Here is a 21289-nt window from a genome sequence, read left to right as displayed (position 1 = left end):
CAGTGGATAGAGGGGAACAGATAGATGTTATTTACTTGGATTTCCAGAAGGCGATCGATAAGGTGCCGCAGAAAAGACTTACCTATAAGCTAAGGATGCATAGAGTTGAGAGTGATGTATTAACATGGATAGAGGATTGGTTAACCAATGGACAGCAGAGAGTTGGGATACATGGGTGAAACTCCGGTTGGCAATCAGTGGTGAGTGGTGTGCCACAGGGGTCAGTGCTGGGCCTGTAACTGTTCACGATATACATTAATGATGTGGAAGAGAGGACCAAGTGTAGTGTATCTAAGTTTGCTGATGACACTAAACTGAGTGAAAAAGCAAATTGTGCAGAAGATACGGAGAGTCTGCAGAGAAATATAGTTAGGTTAACTGAGTGGGCAAGAGTCTGGCAGATGGAGTACAATATTGGTAAATGCAAGGTCATCCACTTTAGATGGAAAAATGGAAGAGCAGATTATTTACATGGTAAAATATTGCAGCGTGCTGCTGTGCAGAGGGACTTGGGAGTGTTTGTGCATGAATCACAAAAGGTTGGTTTGCAGGTGCAACAGGCTATCAAGAAGGCAAATGGAATGTTGGCCTTCATTGCTAGAGGAATTGAATTGGAGGTTACGCTGCAACTGTACAGGGTACAGGTGAGGCCGCACCTGGAGTACTACATTCAGTTCTGGTCTCCTTACTTGAGGAAGAATATACTGGCTTTGGAGGCAGTGCAGAGGAGGTTCACTAGGTTGATTCCAGAGATGAGGGGATTAGACTATGAGGAGAGATTGAGTCGCCTGGGACTGTACTCACTGGAATTCAGAAGAATGAGAGGAGATCTTACAGAAACATATAAAATTATGAAAGGGATAGATAAGATAGAGGCAGGAAAGTTGTTTCTACTGGTAGGTGAGAATAGAACTAGGGGGCATAGACTCAAGATTCTGGAGAGTAGATTTAGGACAGAGATGAGGAGGAACTGCTTTTCCCAGAGGGTGGTGAATCTGTGGAATTCTCTGCCCAATGAAGCAGTGGAGGCTACCTCAGTAAATATATTTAAGACAAGGTTGGATAGATTTTTGCATAGTTGGGGAATTAAGGCTTATGGGGAAAAGGCAGCCAGGTGGAGACAAGTCCATGTCCAGATCAGCCGTGATCTTATTGAATGGCAGGGCAGGCTCGATGGGCCAGGTGGCCCACTCCTGTTCCCATTTCTTATGTTCTTAAAGGCAAAGAAAAAGGGGAACCACCCAATTTTCACTGACTCCAGACTAGGCCAGCAGATAATTCTATTGACATTGAAATTGTACATAGTTTGGGATGTATGCATGTGAATCTGCAGCGTGTGATAAATTTGGCTGGTGAACTGCAGGTCAGAGAGAGGAATATTACAGCATTCCTCCAGCATTTTGTGTGTTGCTCCAGATTTCCAGCATCTGCAGTCTCTCTTGCCTCTCCAGACAGTGGTATATGATTTGATCATGATAACAGGAACTCAGCTCAAAGGGGGCAGGAACAACTAGTAAATATTCCTGGATAAAAAGTGTTCAAGAAGGAAGTGTAGCAGTGTTGATTAAAAGGAGAATTACAGTGCTGGAGAGAGGATTACAACTGGGGTGAAAGTGTCTGGTTAGAACTCTGATAGAGGGAATCTGACACTGCTGAGTACGTTCTACACCAGTGTGTGGGAGAAATGCAGGGATCCAAACATGGAGTTATATGAAGGTATAGGATAGTGCAAAAAATATAGTGTTCTTATCAGGATTACCACATCATAGAAAGGATGGGCGACCATTAGAGAGGGTGTGGAAAAGATTGAGGAGAACGGGGATGGAGAACCCCAGTTATAACGATAGACTGGAGAACCCGAGGCTGAGGGAAGATTTTATAGAAGTGTATAAAATAGCCATAAGATCATAAGACTTAGGAACAGAATCACGGGATCTGGACAGAGTGGGAGGCTGTTCCCATTGGTAGAGGCTCAAGGACTAGAGGTCACAGGTGTAAGTAGAGAACAGGCAAGAGAAGTAAGAGTGATGAAAATGCTTTATCTGCACTGTGTATTTGAAACCTGGAACACACTGCTGGCAGATGTGGTGGAGGTAGTTTCCATTGTAGATAAACCTATGGTGTGGAACAATTTACAAGAGGAGGCAGGAGGGACCGGTGAACTGCTCTGGTAGGGAGCCAGTGTGGACATGATGTGCCAAATGGCCTTCTTCCCTATTTGAACTGTTCTCTGATTTTATGACCTTTTCAGGTTATTACAGCTCAGCAACTCCCTAAAGTGAATAAGGACAAAAAGAACTCCATTGTGGACCCCCTGGTGCGTGTGGAAGTGCATGGTGTGCCTCAAGATAATGCTACAAAGAGGACAAGACACGTTGAAAATAATGGTAGGGGGATGATGTGTGTATACAACATCTGTCCAGTGGGGAAATTTACACCCTTGGTGCTGTGTCTGACAATCTCAATGGTAGGGCAATTAGTAAATCCTGAAGATGGGACAAGAGTTGTGGTGTCTCCAGGCAGTTCCTACGCATCTGCCATTTTGCATATTACAAATAGGACAGTGGTAATCCATTGCGTCATCCTCTTTGGGGAATAGGAACTTGCTAGGAGATGTGCGGAGTGTACTTGGAACGTTCCAATGGACCAGTCATGATACTCACTTTGTTGTCGTGGCTGAAATGTCTCCACCTATTACATACGGGACACATGATCCTGCTGGTGGTTTAGCAGTATAATATCTCTCTATAGAACTGCAATAGTGCATAGTAGGGAACCCACTATGGAGTTCTATTAGTGCTTGTATCTCATAGCTCCAGAGAGCATAGGTTTGATCCCAACCACAGATGCTGTCTGCGTGAGTCTGCATCCCACGGTTTCATCTCTCCTCATGAGGGAAGGGTGGTTGTGGTGTTGATCAGATCAGTGTCACCAAGTGGCAAAAGAATCAAAGGGGTTGTTGGGCTTCAGGATTAGTGACAGGGCAGTAGCTTTGCTGGGGATGGTGGAATTGCTGTGCCAGCACCAGGCATGGGTTTGATGGGCAAACAGCTTTGTGTGTCTTCAGTAAGCAAACGTATAAATGAAGAACAAAAATGTGCCAATCAGCTGCCACACCTGTTCCTCCATTCATTGAGATCATGCTGTTTGAGGAAGAGAGCTCCAAAGATTCCAGATCTTCTTGATACAAAAGAAAGCCACATCTTTCAAGGCAAAGCCTTATTGCTAAACAGTGGCTCTGGTTCTAGGTTCTCGCACAAGGAAATATCTCTCCACACCCAACCTTCAGGATGTTATATGTTTTATTTAGTCCTCTCTCACACTTCTAAGGTTATCCCTAAAAGCTGGCACAGACTCGAAGGGTTGATTGGCCTCCTGTGTTGATAGAGAATATGATGGGATCAGTGTGCAGGCTGTTCCTGCAGTCTGTTTCTCAACAAACCCTTGCTTCCTGGTGTCAGACAGTATACAGTCGGGGGGACGTCACCTAGGATCGAGATGTGGAAATCCAGCTCTCCCGTAAAAAAAAACTAATAAATTAATGTTAAAGTGAAGAAAAGTTAGTAAATATTTTCTAAAAAATACATCTAAACTACTCAGGATTTTCCTTAGATATGCCTCCTAAACAGACAAAGGTGAAAACTTCTACTTTGAAGACAGTACAAGCTGAGCCGGCCACCATGAAGAAGCCTTGGACTCAAGTGCATCTTACCTCCGGCGATACAGAACAGAAATCGGCGGCAGCATCAACAGTCTCCAAGAAGGAACAACAGGAACCGAGTGTGCGCAAAGGAAGGGGCATGCGCAAACATGAGCAATTTGAACTACAAATCCCAGCTACGGTTGGAAGTGGAAGTGAAAATGAACCCGAGGTGGATTCGGATTCTCTGGAACATACAGATGAAGATGAGGAGGTAAAAGAAGAACAACAGGAAGAGGTTGGAGGTGGAAGATCTTCTGGAGACATATGAGAAGCTTTGGCGCAAATAATGCATGAATTAAAAGAATTAAAAACATTAAAAATAATAAAAGAAGATATTAAAAATATGAAGACTATGTTTGATAAAATGGTGAAAAAACAGGAGAAAATGGACAAGAAAGTTAAAAAGCTGGAAGAAATAATGGGAGACACTATTGAGAGAGTGAATAAAATGGAAGATAATATTCTTGCCTGGACATCAGAAAGAAAACGATTGTTGGAAAAAATAGACGTGCTTGAAAATTTTAGTAGACAAAGTAATATTAAAATTGTTGGTCTTAAAGAAGGGATAGAGGGAGAGGATCAAATAAAATTTTTTCAAAAATGGATCCTGGAAAATTTGGAAATGAAAGAGGGAACCCAGTTGATTAAAATCGAAAGGGTCCACAAAGCCTTAAGACCAAAACCAAAACCTGATCAAAACCCACGACCAATCTTGATAAAATGCTTAAGATATCAAGATAAAGAAAAGATCCTGAAGGCGGCTGCCCAACATGCCAGAAAGAGAAACGGGCCATTGATGATAGAAGGGAAAACAGTTCTTTTCTATCCTGATAGAAGTTATGACCTTTTGAAGAGAAAGAAGGAATTTAACCCAGCGAAAAAAGTTTTATGGGAAAAGGGTTATAAATTTATATTGCGACTCCCGGCAACACTGATAATTTTTTTGGATGACGGAAAAAGAAGATTTTTTACAGATCATCGGGATGCAGAGGAGTTTGCACAAGAACTCCCAAATATTCGCTAGACACAGTAAAGATTTAAAAGTGAAACAGATTAAAGATGAAGATGGGAACACTGAAGTGAGTTGATGGACAATAAGGACAGAAGAATATTTAAATATACTTTTAATTATATGATACAGGAGGAGAAAGGTAAAGATTTGAGAAATATTAATCGAGAGTAGTGATATTATTTTTTCTTCTCTTATCTATACTTTTTATGTTATGGGGGAGCTGGGGGAACTTCGTATCGATCGCTATGGGATTCACGTGTGTAATCATGGCGTTTGCCATGACCCGCACAACAGGGGGGGTAATGTTGTGTTTTTTTTCATTCACAACATTTTTTCTTTATAATCTATTTTTCTTTTACCTTTCTTTCTTTGCCTGGATGATCAGCGGGGAGACACATAGCAACATGGAGAATTTAAAAATAATTCCCCAAGGTACTATGAGAGTTGAAATATTATGTGTTACTATAGACTGGAGTAACCCCGTTAAAAATAATGACTAATTTACTGAATTTTTAAAGTTTTAATGTTAATGGGCTTAATGGACCGGTAAAAAGAAAAAGAATTTTAACATACATTAAGAAAATGAAAATAGATATAGCTTTTATACAAGAAACACATTTAACAGAGATAGAACATCAGAAATTAAAGAGAGATTGGGTCGGAAATGTTATTGCAGCTTCATTTAATTCAAAAGCGAGGGGAGTTGCAATTTTGGTCAACAAAACATTACCAATTAAAATACAAAATGTATTAATTGATTGTGAGGGAAGATACGTAATTATACATTGTCAAATCTTTTCAGAACTATGGACTCTTATAAATATTTATGCACCAAATGAAAACGATGTAAAATTTATACAAGAGGCTTTTTTGAATTTGGCTGACGCATACAATAAAATATTAATAGGTGGAGACTTTAACTTTTGTTTAGACCCAGTTTTAGACAGGTCAACAAAGGTTGTTACAAAACCAAAAGTAGCAAAATTAACTTTATTATTGATGAAAGATTTAAATTTGATTGATATATGGATAAGAATTAACCCAAGAGAAAGAGATTATTCATTTTATTCAAATAGACAAAAAACTTATTCAAGGATAGATTTTTTCTTACTATCAGTGAATATTCAAGACAGAGTGAAAAATATGGAATATAAAGCAAGAATATTGTCAGATCATTCCCCCTTGATAATGACAATGATAATGATGGATAAGGAGGAATTGATTTACAGATGGAGATTTAATTCAATATTATTGAAACGTCAAGATTTTTGTGATTTTATGAAAAAACGATTCAGTTTTGTTTTAGATACAAACTCACATTCAGTTGATGATAAACTTATATTATGGGAAGCGATGAAGGCATTTTTGAGAGGCCAGATAATAAGTTATACTTCTAAAATTAAGAAGGAATACATGGTAGAAATAGATCAATTGGAAAAGGAAATTACAAAATTAGAAAAAGAATCTCGAAGATATATGACAGAAGAAAAACAAAGACAACTTGTTAATAAGAAGCTACAATATAATACACTTCAGACATACCGAACAGAAAAAGCAATTATGAGAACTAAACAGAGATATTATGAACTAGGTGAAAGATCACACAAGATTCTTGCTTGGTAGTTAAAAACAGACCAGGCTTCCAAAACGATAAATGCAATTAGAACAAGTGTAAATAAAATTACTTATAAACCTTTAGAAATCAATGAAACTTTAAATTTTTTTATTCTGAATTGTATCAATCAGAATCACAAAATGATATTGTTGAGATAGAAAGGTTTTTATCACAAATAACTCTCCCAAAATTGAATTCGGAAGAACAAAAGGGATTAGATGTGCCTTTTACATTAAAAGAGGTCGAAGAAGCTCTAGGATCACTTCAGAGTAATAAATCTGCAGGAGAAGATGATTTTCGGCCTGAATTTTACAAAAAGTTTAAAGATTTATTAATTCCTCTTTTTATGGAGCTAATACACCGAGCGGAAAGAACGCATAAACTTCCAGAATCTTTTTCACAGCTATTTTAATAGTATTGCCAAAAAAAGACAGAGATCTTTTAAAGCCAACATCATATAGACCTATTTCTTTGTTGAACATGGACTATAAAATAATAGCAAAGATTTTAACTAATAGATTATCTAAATACTTACCAAAATTAATACACATGGACCAAACAGGATTTATTAAAAATAGACAATCAGGATATGTTAGGGGGGAGGGGTTAAGGGGGGGAAGGGTTGATAATTTTCTTTTTTCTTCTGTAACCTATTTGAAAATTCAATAAAAAAAATAGACAATCGGCAGATAATGTAACTCGGTTGCTTACATAATTCATTTGGCACAAGAGAGGGAAGAAATGAGTGTGGCAGTTGCTTTGGATGCAGAAAAAGCATTTGATAGATTGGAATGGGATTTTTTATTTAAGGTATTGGAAAAATATGGATTAGGAGTATCTTTTCTAAAATGGATTAAAACCTTAAATACTAACCCCAAAGCTAAAGTGGTGACAAATGACCAAATTTCAACATCATTTCAGTTAACAAGGTCAACTAGACAAGGTTGTCCATTATCACCTGCTTTGTTTGTGTTGGCGATAGAACCATTAGCTGAATTAATTAGAACTGACTCAGATATTATGGGTTTCAGAGTTAATCAGGAGGAATATAAGATTAACTTATTTGCTGATGATGTTCTGATTTACCTAACTAACCCATTACATTCGTTGCTTAAATTATCTTCTAGATTGGAAGAATATGGGAAAATATCAGGGTACAAAATAAATTGGGATAAAAGTGAAATTCTACCCCTTACTAAAGGAGATTATAGTCAATGTCGGTTAATAACTCAATTTAGATGGCCGATAAATGGTATAAACTATTTAGGTATAAGAGTTGATAACGATATAACCATATAACATATAACCATATAACAATCACAGCACGGAAACAGGCCATCTTGGCCCTCCTAGTCCGTGCCGAACCCTTAATCTCACCTAGTCCCACCTACCCGCACTCAGCCCATAACCCTCCACTCCTTTCCTGTCCATATACCTATACAATTTTACCTTAAATGACACAACTGAACTGGCCTCTACTACTTCTACAGGAAGCTCATTCCACACAGCTATCACTCTTTGAGTAAAGAAATACCCCCTCGTGTTTCCCTTAAACTTCTGCCCCCAACTCTCAAATCATGTCCTCTAGTTTGAATCTCCCCTACTCTCAATGGAAACAGCCTGTTCACGTCAACTCTATCTATCCCTCTCAAAATTTTAAATACTTCGATCAAATCCCCCCTCATCCTTCTATGCTCCAATGAATAGAGACCTAACTTGTTCAACCTTTCTCTGTAACTTAATTGCTGAAACCCAGGTAACATCCTAGTAAATCGTCTCTGCACTCTCTCTAATTTATTGATATCTTTCCTATAATTCGGTGACCAGAACTGCACACAATATTCCAAATTTGGCCTTACCAATGCCTTGTACAACTTTAGCATTACATCCCAACTTCTGTACTCAATGCTTTGATTTATAAAGCCCTCTTTACCACCCTATCTACATGAGACTCCACTTTCAGGGAACTATGCACAGTTATTCCTAGATCTCTCTGTTCCTCTGCATTCCTCAATGCCCTACCATTTACTCTGTATGTTCTATTTGGATTATTCCTGCCAAAATGTAGAACCTCACACTTCTCAGCATTAAACTCCATCTGCCAACGTTCAGCCCATTCTTCTAACCGGCATAAATCTCCCTGCAAGCTTTGAAAATCCACCTCATTATCCACAACACCTCCTACCTTAGTATCATCGGCATACTTACTAATCCAATTTACCACCCCATCATCCAGATCATTTATGTATATTACAAACAACATTGGGCCCAAAACAGATCCCTGAGGCACCCCGCTAGTCACCAGCCTCCATCCCGATAAACAATTATCCACCACTACTCTCTGGCATCTCCCATCTAGCCACTGTTGAATCCATTTTATTACTCCAGCATTAATACCTAACGACTGAACCTTCTTAACTAACCTTCCATGTGGAACTTTGTCAAAGGCTTTGCTGAAGTCCATATAGACTACATCCACTGCCTTACCCTCATCAACATTCCTCCTAACTTCTTCAAAAAATTCAATAAGGTTTGTCAAACATGACCTTCCACGCACAAATCCATGCTGGCTACTTCTAATCAGATCCCGTCTATCCAGATAATTATAAATACTATCTCTAAGAATACTTTTCCATTAATTGATGTCAAACTGACAGGTCTATAATTGCTAGGCTTCCTTCTAGAACCCTTTTTAAACAATGGAACCACATGAGCAATACGCCAATCCTCCGGCACAATCCCCGTTTCTAATGACATATTAAAGATCTCCGTCAGAGCTCCTGCTATTTCTACACAAACTTCCCTCAAGGTCCTGGGGAATATCCTGTCAGGACCCGGAGATTTATCCACTTTTAAATTTCTTAAAAGCGCCAGTACCTCCACCTCTTTAATTGTCATAGGTTCCATAACTTCCTTACTTGTTTCCCACACCTTAGACAATTCAATATCCTTCTCCTTAGTGAATACCGAAGAGAAGAAATCATTCAAAATCTCTCCCATCTCCTTCGGTTCCACACATAGCTGACCACTCTGATTCTCTAAGGGGCCAATTTTATCCCTCACTATCCTCTTGCTTTTAATATAACTGTAGAAACCTTTCGGATTTACTTTCACCTTATTTGCCAAACCAACCTCGTATCTTCTTTTAGCTTTTCTAATCTCTTTCTTAAGATTCCTTTTACATTCTTTATATTCCTCGAGCAATTCCTTTACTCCATGCTGCCTATATCTATTGTAGACATCCCTCTTTTTCTGAACCAAATTTCTAATATCCCTTGAAAACCATGGTGCTCTCAAACCTTTAACCTTTACTTTCACCCTAACAGGAACATAAAAATTCTGTACCCTCATAATTTCACCCTTAAATGACCTCAATTTCTCTATTACATCCTTCCCATAAAACAACTTGACCCAATCCACTCTCTCTAAATCCCTTCGCATCCCCTCAAAGTTAGCCTTTCTCCAATCAAAAATCTCAACTCTAGGTCCAGTCCTGTCCTTCTCCATAATTATATTGAAGCTAATGCTATTGTGATCACTGGACCCGAAGTGCTCCCCAACACATACATCTGTCAGCTGACCTATTGCATTCCCTAACAGGAGATCCAACACTGCCCCATCTCTAGTCGGTACTTCTATGTATTGTTGCAAAAAACTATCCTGCACACATTTCACAAACTCTAAACCATCCAGCCCTTTTACAGAATGAGCTTCCCAGTCTACGTGTGGAAAATTAAAATCTCCCACAATCACCACCTTGTGTTTACTACAAATATCTGCTATCTCCTTACACATTTGCTCTTCCAACTCACGCGCCCCATTAGGTGGCCTATAATACACTCCTATCAGTGTTACTGCACCTTTCCCATTCTTCAATTCCACCCAAATGGCCTCCCTAGAGGAGCTCTCTAATCTATCCTTCCAAAGCACCGCCATAATATTTTCTCGGACAAGCAATGCAACACCTCCTCCTCTGGCCCCTCCTACTCTATCACACCTGAAGCAACTAAATCCAGGAATATTTAGTTGCCAATCACACCCTTCCTGCAACCATGTTTCACTAATAGCTACAACATCATAATTCCAGGTATCAATCCACGCTTTAAGCTCATCCACCTTTCTTACAATGCTCCTTGCATTAAAATAGATACATTTAAGATACTCTCCATCTCCTCCTCTCTTTCCATCCCTAACAATGCATTCAAATTTATTATCCTTTTCTTTCTTCTCCCCTACATCTTCGGGCTGAGCGCATCCCTTCTCCATCACCTGCCTTTCCTCCCTCACACACTGTCTATTTACTTGCTCCACTGGTGAACTAACCTCCTCTCCCATAGTCTCCTCAAATAGTCTCCCGCCCCCCCCATCTTACTAGTTTAAAGTCCGCCCTGTAGCCCTAGCAAACCTCCCCGCTAGGATATTGGTCCCCCCACGATTCAAGTGTAACCCGTCCTTCTTGAACAGGTCACTCCTGCCCCAGAAGAGGTCCCAATGATCCAGAAACTTGAATCCCTGCCCCCTGCTCCAATCCCACAGCCACGCATTCATCCTCCACCTAATTCTATTCCTACTCTCACTGTCGCGTGGCACAGGCAGTAATCCCGAGATTACTACCTTTGCGGTCCTTCTTCTTAACTGCCTTCCTAACTCCCTATACTCTCGTTTCAGGACCTCTTCCCCTTTCCTTCCTATGTCATTGGTACCTACATGTACCACGACCTCTGGCTCTTCACCCTCCCACTTCAGGATATCTTGGACGCGATCAGAAACGTCCCGAACCCTGGCACCAGGGAGGCAAATTACCATCCGGGACTCCTGGTCACCTCCACAGAAATGCCTGTCTGAGCCCTTGACTATTGAGTCCCCTATTACTATGGACCTCTTTTGTCTAACCCTACCCTTCTGAGCTACAGGGCCGTCCTCTGTGCCAGAGGCTCGGCCACTGTCACTCCCACCAGGTAGGCTGTCCCCCCCAACAGTACTCAAACATGCGTACTTATTGTCAAGGGGTACAGCCACTGGGGTACTCTCTAGTACCTGCCTCTTCCCCTTCCTGACTGTAACCCACCTATCTGCCTCCCGTGGTCCCGGAGTGACCACCTGCCTGTAACTCCTCTCTATCACCTCCTCACTCTCCCTGACCAGGCGAAGGTCATCGAGCTGCAGCTCCAGTTCCCTAACTCGGTCCCTCAGAAGCTGCAGTTCGGCGCACCTGGCGCAGATGTGGACGTCCGGGAGGCTCGGAGACTCCAGGATCTCCCACATCCGACACCGAGAACAACAAGCTGCCCTCACACTCATACCTCCCAAATAACTGAAAATACAAGAACTAAAAGATAAGCCTACTGTGCCCTCTTCCGCCTAAGCCCTCTGAGCCCAAGCCCTACACTCTGCGCCCGGCTTAAAAAACGAAGCTTAAAGAATATAACGATATAAAGAATTTATATAAATTAATTTATTTGCCATTATTGAAAAAAATTCAAGAGGATCTTGATAAATGGATGATGTTACCAATAACATTAATAGGTAGAGTCAATGCTGTAAAAATGAATATATTCCCTAGATTACAATATTTATTCCAAACATTACCAATACAATTACCGCAGAAATTTTTTCAAGAGTTAAATAAATGTGTGAGGAAATTCCTCTGGAAAAATAAGATGTCAAGAATATCGTTGGAAAAATTGACATGGAAATTTGACCTAGGAGGGTTACAATTACCAAATTTTAAGAATTATTACAAAGCAAATCCACTTAGATTTATTGCATCTTTTTTTGATGAAGATAAACCGGCATGGATTAGAATAGAATTAGACAAAATAGGAGAAAATATACCAGAAGATTTTATATATAAATGGGAATCTAAATGGATACAGGAAAAGAAAGTATCTCCTATACTAAAACATTTGATTGATTTATGGAATAAGATAAATGTTGATGAAGAGATAAAGAAATCTTTATTAGCAAAGAGACCTTTAATTCAAAATAAACTTACCCCTTTCACAATGGATAATCAACTTTTATATAACTGGTTTCACAAAGGGATTAGATATATAGGAGACTGTTTTGAAAGAGGTATATTAATGTCATTTGACCAATTCAAGAATAAATATAAAATATCAAATAACTCTCTTTTCTGTTATTTCCAATTAAGGGCTTATTTAAGAGATAAACTGGGTCAAACAATGTTATTGCCAAAACCTAATGAAATAGAAACTTTAATTCATAAAGGAAAAATTAAAAACATTATTTCTGGTATGTATAATTTGATTCAAAATCAGGCAATTAAACAAGGAATTCATAAGTCAAGACAAAAATGGGAAATTGATTTGAATATTAAAATTGATGAAACAAGTTGGTCAAGATTATGTCTTGACAGTATGACAAATACAATAAATGTTCAACTAAGATTAGTACAACATAACTTTTTACATCAAATATATATTACACCACAAAAAAGAAATAGATTTAACTCAAATTTCTCTGATCAATGTTTTCGATGTAATCAAGAAATTGGTATTTTTTTACACTCTACTTGGTCTTGTTTTAAAATTCAACCTTTTTGGACAAATTTAAGAGTTTTACTGGAACAAATTATTGGAATACAACTTCCACATAATCCAATATTATTTTTACTAGGTGATATTGAAGTGATAAAATCAAAATCCAAATTAAATAAATTTCAGAAAGAATTCATAAAAATTGCATTGGCAGTAGCCAAAAAGGCTTTTGCAGTTACTTGGAAATCGGATTCATACTTAAGTGTGGATCATTGGAAGAATGAAATTTTTAGCTGCATTCCACTTGAAAAAATTACTTATAATTTAAGATATAAATATGAAATATTTCTAAAAATTTGGCACCCTTATTTACAAAAAATACGATTAAATATATAGGTGCTCCGAAGATAAAATTATTGGTTATCTGGGGAAAGAAATAAATATACATATCAAAGCTATTATGAATTCCGTGGACCATGTGGGGAACTTCTGATATCCAGGCATTCTTTCTTTCTTTTTTTTCTATAGGGATGTGTTAAGGGGGAGGGGGGGAAGGGTTGATAATTTTTTTTTTCTTTCTGTAACCTATTTGAAAATTCAACAAAATTAAAAAAAAAAGAGACAGTAAACAGCCTCTGTGTCCTTTGTGGCATTGCAGGTTTTAACCCGGTGTGGAATGAAGCGCTCCGGTTTACAATCAACGTTCCCGAGTTGGCGTTGATCCGCTTCCTGGTTGAGGATTACGACTCATCGTCCAGCAACGATTTCATTGGGCAGTTCACCCTCCCGTTCACCAGCATGAAAGAAGGTAAACAGTGGTCTGCTGTTCCTGCAGACACTGACACACCCACTCTCCCCACCCTCGAACCCCAATCCCCACCCTAGCCCTTGATCCCAGACCCCACCCTCGCCCTTGACCTCAAATTAGAAACATAGAAACATAAAAAACCTACAGCACAATACAGGCCCTTTGGCCCACAATGCTGTACCGAACGCGTCCACACCTTAGAAATTACTAGGCTTACCCATAGCCCTCTATTTTTCTAAGCTACATGTACCTATCTAAAAGCCTCTTAAAAGACCTTATCGTATCCGCCTCCACCGCTGTTGCTGGCAGCCCATTCCACGCACTCACCACTCTCTGAATAAAAAGCTTACCCCTGACATCTCCTCTGTACCTACTCCCAAGCACCTTAAACCTGTGTCCTCTTGTGACAACCATTTCAGCCCTGGGAAAAAGCCTCTGACTCTCCAAACGATCAATGCCTCTCATCATCTTATACACCTCTATCAGGTCACCTCTCATCCTCCTTCGCTCCAAGGAGAGAAGGCCAAGTTCACTCAACCGATTCTCATAAGGGATGCTCCCCAATCCAGGCAACATCCTTGTAAGTTTCCTCTGCACTCTTTCTATGGCTTCCACATCCTTTCTGTAGTGAGGCGACCAGAACTGAGCACAGTACTCCAAGTGGGATCTGACCAGGGCCCTATATAGCTGCAACATTACCTCTCAGCTCCTAAACTCAATCCTACAGTTGATGGTGGTCAATACACCATACACCTTCTTAACCACAGAGTCAATCTGCGCAGCTGCTTTGAGCGTCCTATGGACTCAGACCCCAAGATCCCTCTGATTCTCCACACTGCCAAGAGTTTTACCATTAATACTATATTCTGCCATCATATTTGACCTACCAAAATGAAACACTTCACACTTATCTGGGTTGAACTCCATCTGCCACTTCTCAGCCCAGTTTTGCATCCTATCAATGTCCTGTTGTAACCTCTGTCAGCCCTCCACACTATCCACAACACCTCCCAACCTTTGTGTCATCAGCAAACTTACTAACCCATCCCTACACTTCTTCATCCAGGTCATTTATAAAAATCACGAAGAGTAAGGGTCCCAGAACAGATCCCTGAGGCACTCCACTAGTGACCGACCTCCATGCAGAATATGACTCATCTACAACCACTCTTTGCCTTCTGTGGGCAAGCCAGTTCTGGATCCACAAAGCAATGTCCCCTTGGATCCCATGCCTCCTTACTTTCACAGGAAGCCTTGCATGGGGTACCTTATCAAATGCCTTGCTGAAATCCATATACACTACATCTACTGCTCTACCTTCATCAATGTGTTTAGTCACATCCTCAAAAAATTCAATCAGGCTTGTAAGACACGACCTGCCCTTGACAAAGCCGTGCTGACTATTACTATACCTCTCCAAATGTTCATAAATTCTGCCTCTCAGGATCTTCTCCATCAACTTACCAATCACTGAAGTAAGACTCACTGGCCTGTAATTTCCTGGGCTATCGCTACTCTCTTTCTTGAATAAAGGAACAACATCCACAACCCTCCAATCCTCCGGAACCTCTCCCGTCCCCATTGATGATGTAAAAATCATCGCCAGAGGCTCAGCAATCTCCTCCCTCGCCTCCCACAGTAGTCTGGGGTACATCTCATCCAGTCCCGGTGACTTATCCAACTTGATGCTTTCCAAAAGCTTCAGCACATCCTCTTTCTTAATGTCTACATGCTCAAGCTTTTCAGTCTGCTGCAAGTCATCACTACAATCACCAAGATCCTTTTCCATAGTGAATACTGAAGTAAAGTATTCATTAATTACCTCTGCTATTTCCGCTGGTTCCATACATACTTTCCCACTGTCACACTTGATAGGTCCTATTCTTTCAAGTCTTATCCCCTTGATCTTCACATACTTGTAGAGTGCCTTGGGGTTTTCCTTAATCCTGCCCGCCAAGGCCTTCTCATGGCCCCTTCTGGCTCTCCTAATTTCCTTTTTAAGCTCCTTCCTGTTAGCCTTATAATCTTCTAGATCTCTACATTACCTCGCTCTCTGAACCTTTTGTAAGCTTTTCTTTTCTTCTTGACTAGATTTATTACAGCCTTTGTAAACCACAGTTCCTGTACCTACCATAACTTCCCTGTCTCATTGGAACGTACCTGTGCAGAACTCCACACAAATGTCCCCTGAACATTTGCCACATTTCTTCTGTACTTTTCCCTGAGAACATCTGTTCCCAATTTAAGCTTCCAAGTTCCTGCCTGATAGCCTCATAAGTCCCCTACTCCAATTAAACGCTTTTCCAACTTGTCTGTTCCTATCCCTCTCCAATGCTATTGTAAAGGAGATAGAATTATGATCACTATCTCCAAAATGCTCTCCCACTGAGAGATCTGACACCTGACCAGGTTCATTTCCCAATACCAAATTAAGTACAGTCTCTCCTCCTGTAGGCTTATCTACATATTGTGTCAAGAAACCTTCCTGAACACACCTAACAAACTCCACCCCATCTGAACCCCTTGCTCTTGGGAGATGGCAATCGATATTTGGGAAATTAAAATCTCCCACCACAACAACTCTTACACCTTTCCAGGATCTGTTTCCCTATCTGCTCCTTGATATCCCTATTAATATTGGGTGGCCTATAAAAAAACACCCAGTAAAGTTATTGACCCCTTCCCAATCCTAATCTCCACCCACATAGACAATCCCTCCATGGCATCCTCCTTTTCTATAGCAGTGACACTATCTCTGATCAACAGTGCCACGCCCCCACCTCTCTTGCCTCCCTCCCTGTCCTTTCTGAAACATCTAAAACCCGACACTTGAAGTAACCATGCCTGTCCTTGAGCCATCCAAGTCTCTGTAATGGCCACCACATCATATCTCCAAGTACTGATCCACGCTGTAAACTCATCCGCTTTGTTCACAACACTCCTTGCGTCAAAGTAGAGACATCTCAAACCGTCGGTATGAGCGTGTCCCTTCTCTATCACCTGCCTATCCTCCCTCATACACTCTCCAAGCTTTCTCTATTCATTCCTTCTATATCTCCAGCTAAACTATAACCCACCATATGCGTTGACAACCTTTGTCACTATCCACCAGTTTGTGTCATTTGCAGACTTGCTCATCTTCATTTTTTTCCAAATTATTTCTGTATATCACTAACAACAGAGGTCACAGTGCCAATGAATCCTGATGGTGTTTCTGTTTTCCTCTACAGGTTACCGCCACATCCACCTGCTGACCAAGGACTCCAGGCCCCTCTCACCCGCCACTCTCTTTGTTCGGATCAGGATTAAGAGTGTGTAATGTGGAGCGGGCTGACAGTGAGAAGGCAAAAGTGGAGGTGTTGATGCACCGCCCGTTCCCCTGCTCCGTGCTGGTGACAGCAGGTTGGGGTGCAGGGAGCCTATGATGTTGGCTAACTTTGCACATTTAACAATGCCACACCATGACACAGATAACACTGTAGCACAAAGCTCTGCTGCTTTCACCAGGAGCTCAGTCAGCTTCCTCTGCATAGTTGACAGCCCCAGTCTGACCACAGACAGCTGTGGGAGACAAATCTCTCTCATCTTCAGTGAAGATCCTGCCTAAAAGTGAACTAAATCTAAAACTCGCTCGTTAAATCCAGGAAAATTCACAAACGAGAGAAGTGAAACTTCTTCCCCAGGCTGGGGTCTGGGCTCTTCAACTCCTGCTGTGTTGTGGGTTCATACAAAGGTCCCACCCCAGCTGTATAACACTGCTTGTTATAGCAAGTATGGGGGTGCTTCCTCCAGATGTACTTATATATTAAATAAGCTACATATTTTACAAAGTGTTTTGTTTGGTGTTTTGTAAAACCACAGAGGTCATGACTCCTCCGATTCTGCCCACCCAGTATGCATGACTAACATCTAATTTTGAGGAACACAACTCCCCAGAAACTATTTTGAAAGACCACATTTATTCACTTCCTACCACATAGAAGGATCTATTTGGCCCGTCAACTCAAATTGATACTAACACATAAATCCTGTCTATCCCATTCCCCATCAGCTTGTTTCCCTACTCCCAGTGACTTCTCTCTCACATGTCCAACTACTCCTCCTCTGATTCTTCCACCACTCTGCTACATACCCATAAACTTTCACATTTTTGGAAATGTGGGAGGAAGTCGGAGCACCCAAGGGAAATCCAAATAATCACATGGAAAACATAGAAACTCTGAAACTGACACCTGAGGTCAGGATTACTCACTGAACCACTGCACACAAAACTTCACTTGAAAATCATTCAATGCACATTGGCATACTGACAGACACAGTGGGATTGGGATAACCCTTCACCCTGTTGTCCATCACCCAGACCTTGCACCTATCACCTGGACCCCTATTACCTGTCTCTTTTTGGGTGAGCTACATTGAACAGAGTGCTCTAACTGTGATTATACATTTCCTGCGTCAGTACTCTGTGATTCAACCAGGAACAGAGTCTATGCCAAAGCAGCCTCTTTACTTGGTCTCAGGGAGCTTAATTATGAGCTTCCTCCTCCTACACTGTTCAATCACCATCACCTTGTTCATCTCCTGCACCCACTTGTTGCTTTGCCACTTGTGTAAGACCATAAGACATAGGAACAGAATTAGGCCATTCAGCCCATCAAGTCTGCTCCACCATACCATCATGGCTGGTTTATTTTCACTCTCAACCCCATTCTCTTGCCTTCTCCTTGTAATCTTTGGCACCCTTACTAATCAAGAACCTATCAAACTCTGCTTTTAACATATCCACCTACCCTACCGTCAACAGCTTCCTTTTCACTCTTCACTATCAACCACACAGCCAATGTTGGCGTCATTTCAGCATCTTTAATTTGAAATCGCTGACAGTGACCAAAAGTCAGTCCTGCCCTCGGTGCAAGGAAACCACCCTTCCACTCCAACAAAACTGGGCTTCCAATCCCATTTTTCAAAATGATTACATTTTCAGTCACAGGAGATGAGGTAATCAAGAAACAAAGTAGAGACACAAGAAGGACTTCAGATGCTGGAAATATGAAGCGACTTGTAAAAAGGAATAACACTTCTGCTGAGTTCCTCCAACATTTAGTCGGTTGTTCAAGAAACAAAGTACTTGGGGCACAGGCAGCCAAGTCTCAGGGAGCTTGGCTGATGTAGCAGCCACAAGATTGATTATCATAATGTAGGTTATTGATTGCACATTACCCAGCACAATGAACTCTGTGGGATCTATTGCACTCATCAGAAAGAGCAGGCAAGACTGCAGATTAAACATGGAGTTCCTGGCCTGCATCATTTCCTCAGTGCCACTTTGACACAGAAATCCCTTTGCACTCAGCAATACACTTCAAATGGAGTCGTGCTCCTTGGGCACCAGATCACTCTAACGAGTTCCTGTAACTTGCGCAACATTCCCTTAAGGTCGCCGCTCTCCTCCATCAGTCATGCAGCAGTAGCCAAGGGCTGTCCTCCAACACTGACACAATCAGGGCCCAGTTACTGGATTGGCTGAGGAGAAAGATGCAGGAAAGTAAGTTGTGGAAAAGAAGGTTTTATGTTGGCAAGTATCTGGCAAATTGAATATAAACTGTGAACCTGTCCATTTCAGTCCTCCCTGGGTGCAGCACTCCCTCTGCTGGGCTGCCCTTCAGCGCTGCTCGAGCTCACTCAGGAAACTGCTCCTCTAGTGGTTCAGCACTCTGCTGAAAGAAACGTCAACAATGACACATCTCTCCCTGACACTGCATGTCTGTATAACAAAAAGCTGGCCACATGAAATTATGGCCCCATAAAGAAAAAAAGGAACTACAGTGATTTTGAATCTCTCTTCATGTAAAAGTCATCCCAATAATAGCAGTGGGTCTTGTACTAGATGAAGAGAGAGGGGAATTTAAAACAACCATAATCATTGGAGGAAAATGGTTAGAACTCATGGTGCTAAGGCTGCCAAGTGTTTTGGCAGAACACACAAAATGCTGGAGGAACTACGCAGGCCAGGCAGGATCTACATATGGAAATGAATAAACAGTCGACGTTTCAGGCCAAGACCCTTTTTCAGGACTGGAAAGGAAGGGTGAAGATGTCAGAATAAAAAGATGGGGGGGGGGGGGTGGAGAGGGGAAGGAGGATAGCTAGAAGGTGATAGGTGAAGCCAAATGGAGAGGAAAGATAAAGGGCTGGAGAAGAAGGAATCCAATAGGAGAGGAGAGTGGACTATAGGAGAAAGGGAAGGAGGAGGGGATCCAGGGGGAGGTGATAGGCAGATGAGGAGAAGAAGTAAGAGGCCAGAGTGGGGAATTAAAGAAGAGGGAAGGGGGAGGTGGTAAAATGAATGGAAGTTGGATAAATTGAGGTTAATGCCATCAGGTTGGAGGGTACAGAATACAAGGCGCTGCTCCTCCACCCTGAGAGCGGTCTCATCATGGCAGAAGAGGAGGCCATGGATCAATGTGTCTATTCCAATTGGGATTGGAATTAAAATGGTTGGCCACTGGGAAATCCCACATGGGTGCCCATGGCTACACCTTGAGTTTGGAGAAAGTGGGAGTAGCTGAAAAAAAATAGTTGATCCTGAGGAATAGTTCTGCCAGGCAGAGGTGGGGTAGTTGAGAAAGAAGCGGAGAGCGTTAAGGACTGTGCTCACCTGCATGTTGAGGTCTAGGGAGAAGAGGTTGTAGAGGTGGTGGATACATTTTTTGTGATCTTACAAAAACTGTTAGATTCTGGAAAGGTCCTTGTGGGTTGGACAGTCGTAAATATAACACCCGTTTCAGGAAAGTAGAGAAGCAGAAAGCAGGAAGTGGCAGTCAGACTGACCTCTGTCCACGTGAGAGTGATGGAGTCGTTTATTTGGAAAGCTGCAGCTGGGTGTAATAAAACTAAGCAGTATCAATGTGGGTTCATGAGAGGGACGTTACAATCAGCGTGGTAAAGGGGAACCAGCAGATCGGGTGTTCTTGGATGCCTAGAAGGTGCCATATAAAAGGCTTCTGCACCAGGTAAAAGCTCCTGTCTCTGGGGTGTATTAGTGGGGGTAGAGGATGAGCTAACTAACAGAAAACATTGGGAATAAATAGAGACACCAAAGACTGGAATCATATAATTTGCTGTGAGAATTCAGTGGGTTCAGCAGCATGTGTGTGTCTGAGAGAGAGAGGGGCGGGGTTGAGGAATTATCAACATTTTGAGTCAAGACCCTGCATCAGGACATAGAGTGGAAAGAGGAGGTAGCAAGTATAAAGAGGAAAGGGGGAGGGTGAGACAGGCACCAGAGGTGGACTGAGAAAGGTGAATCAGATAATTGAGTGGTAGAGTTGGGAGACGGAGATGGGTAGATATAACAATTACAGCACAGAAACAGGCCATCTCGGCCCTTCCAGTCCGTGCCGAACGCTTACTCTCACCTAGTCCCACCGACCTGCATTCAGCCCATAACCCTCCATTCCTTTCCTGTCCATATACCTATCCAATTTTACTTTAAATGACAATACTGAACCTGCCTCTACCACTTCTACTGGAAGCTCGTTCCACACAGCTACCACTCTCTGAGTAAAGAAGTTCCCCCTCATGTTACCCCTAAACTTTTGCCCCCTAACTCTCAACTCATGTCCTCCTGTTTGAATCTCCCCTACTCTCA

The 21289-nt window shown here is 41.4% G+C and overlaps 1 protein-coding gene across 3 annotated transcripts in view; it reads left to right on the top strand.

The window, feature by feature from the left end:
* Nucleotides 1-17473, top strand: part of LOC132384594 (1-phosphatidylinositol 4,5-bisphosphate phosphodiesterase delta-3-like) — a 104027-nt gene extending 86554 nt beyond the window's left edge. For 2 of the 3 annotated variants that reach the window (XM_059955815.1, XM_059955816.1), the window contains exons 13-14: nt 2252-2387; nt 3613-4109. In XM_059955815.1, the coding sequence (XP_059811798.1) occupies nt 2252-2387; nt 3613-3971 (495 nt within the window). In that variant the 3' untranslated portion in view covers nt 3972-4109. Of the gene's footprint in view, nt 1-2251; nt 2388-3612; nt 4110-13488; nt 13639-16868 lie in introns of those variants that run through there. The other variant, XM_059955817.1, reaches the window with a different exon arrangement.
* The last annotated feature ends 3816 nt before the right edge of the window (nt 17474-21289 follow it).

This window comes from Hypanus sabinus, chromosome X1, assembly GCF_030144855.1.
Source record: "Hypanus sabinus isolate sHypSab1 chromosome X1, sHypSab1.hap1, whole genome shotgun sequence".
Classification (NCBI taxonomy): Eukaryota; Metazoa; Chordata; class Chondrichthyes; order Myliobatiformes; family Dasyatidae; genus Hypanus; species Hypanus sabinus.
The sequence above is the reverse complement of the archived record's forward strand: the minus strand, read 5'-3'. Positions and strand labels throughout refer to the sequence as shown.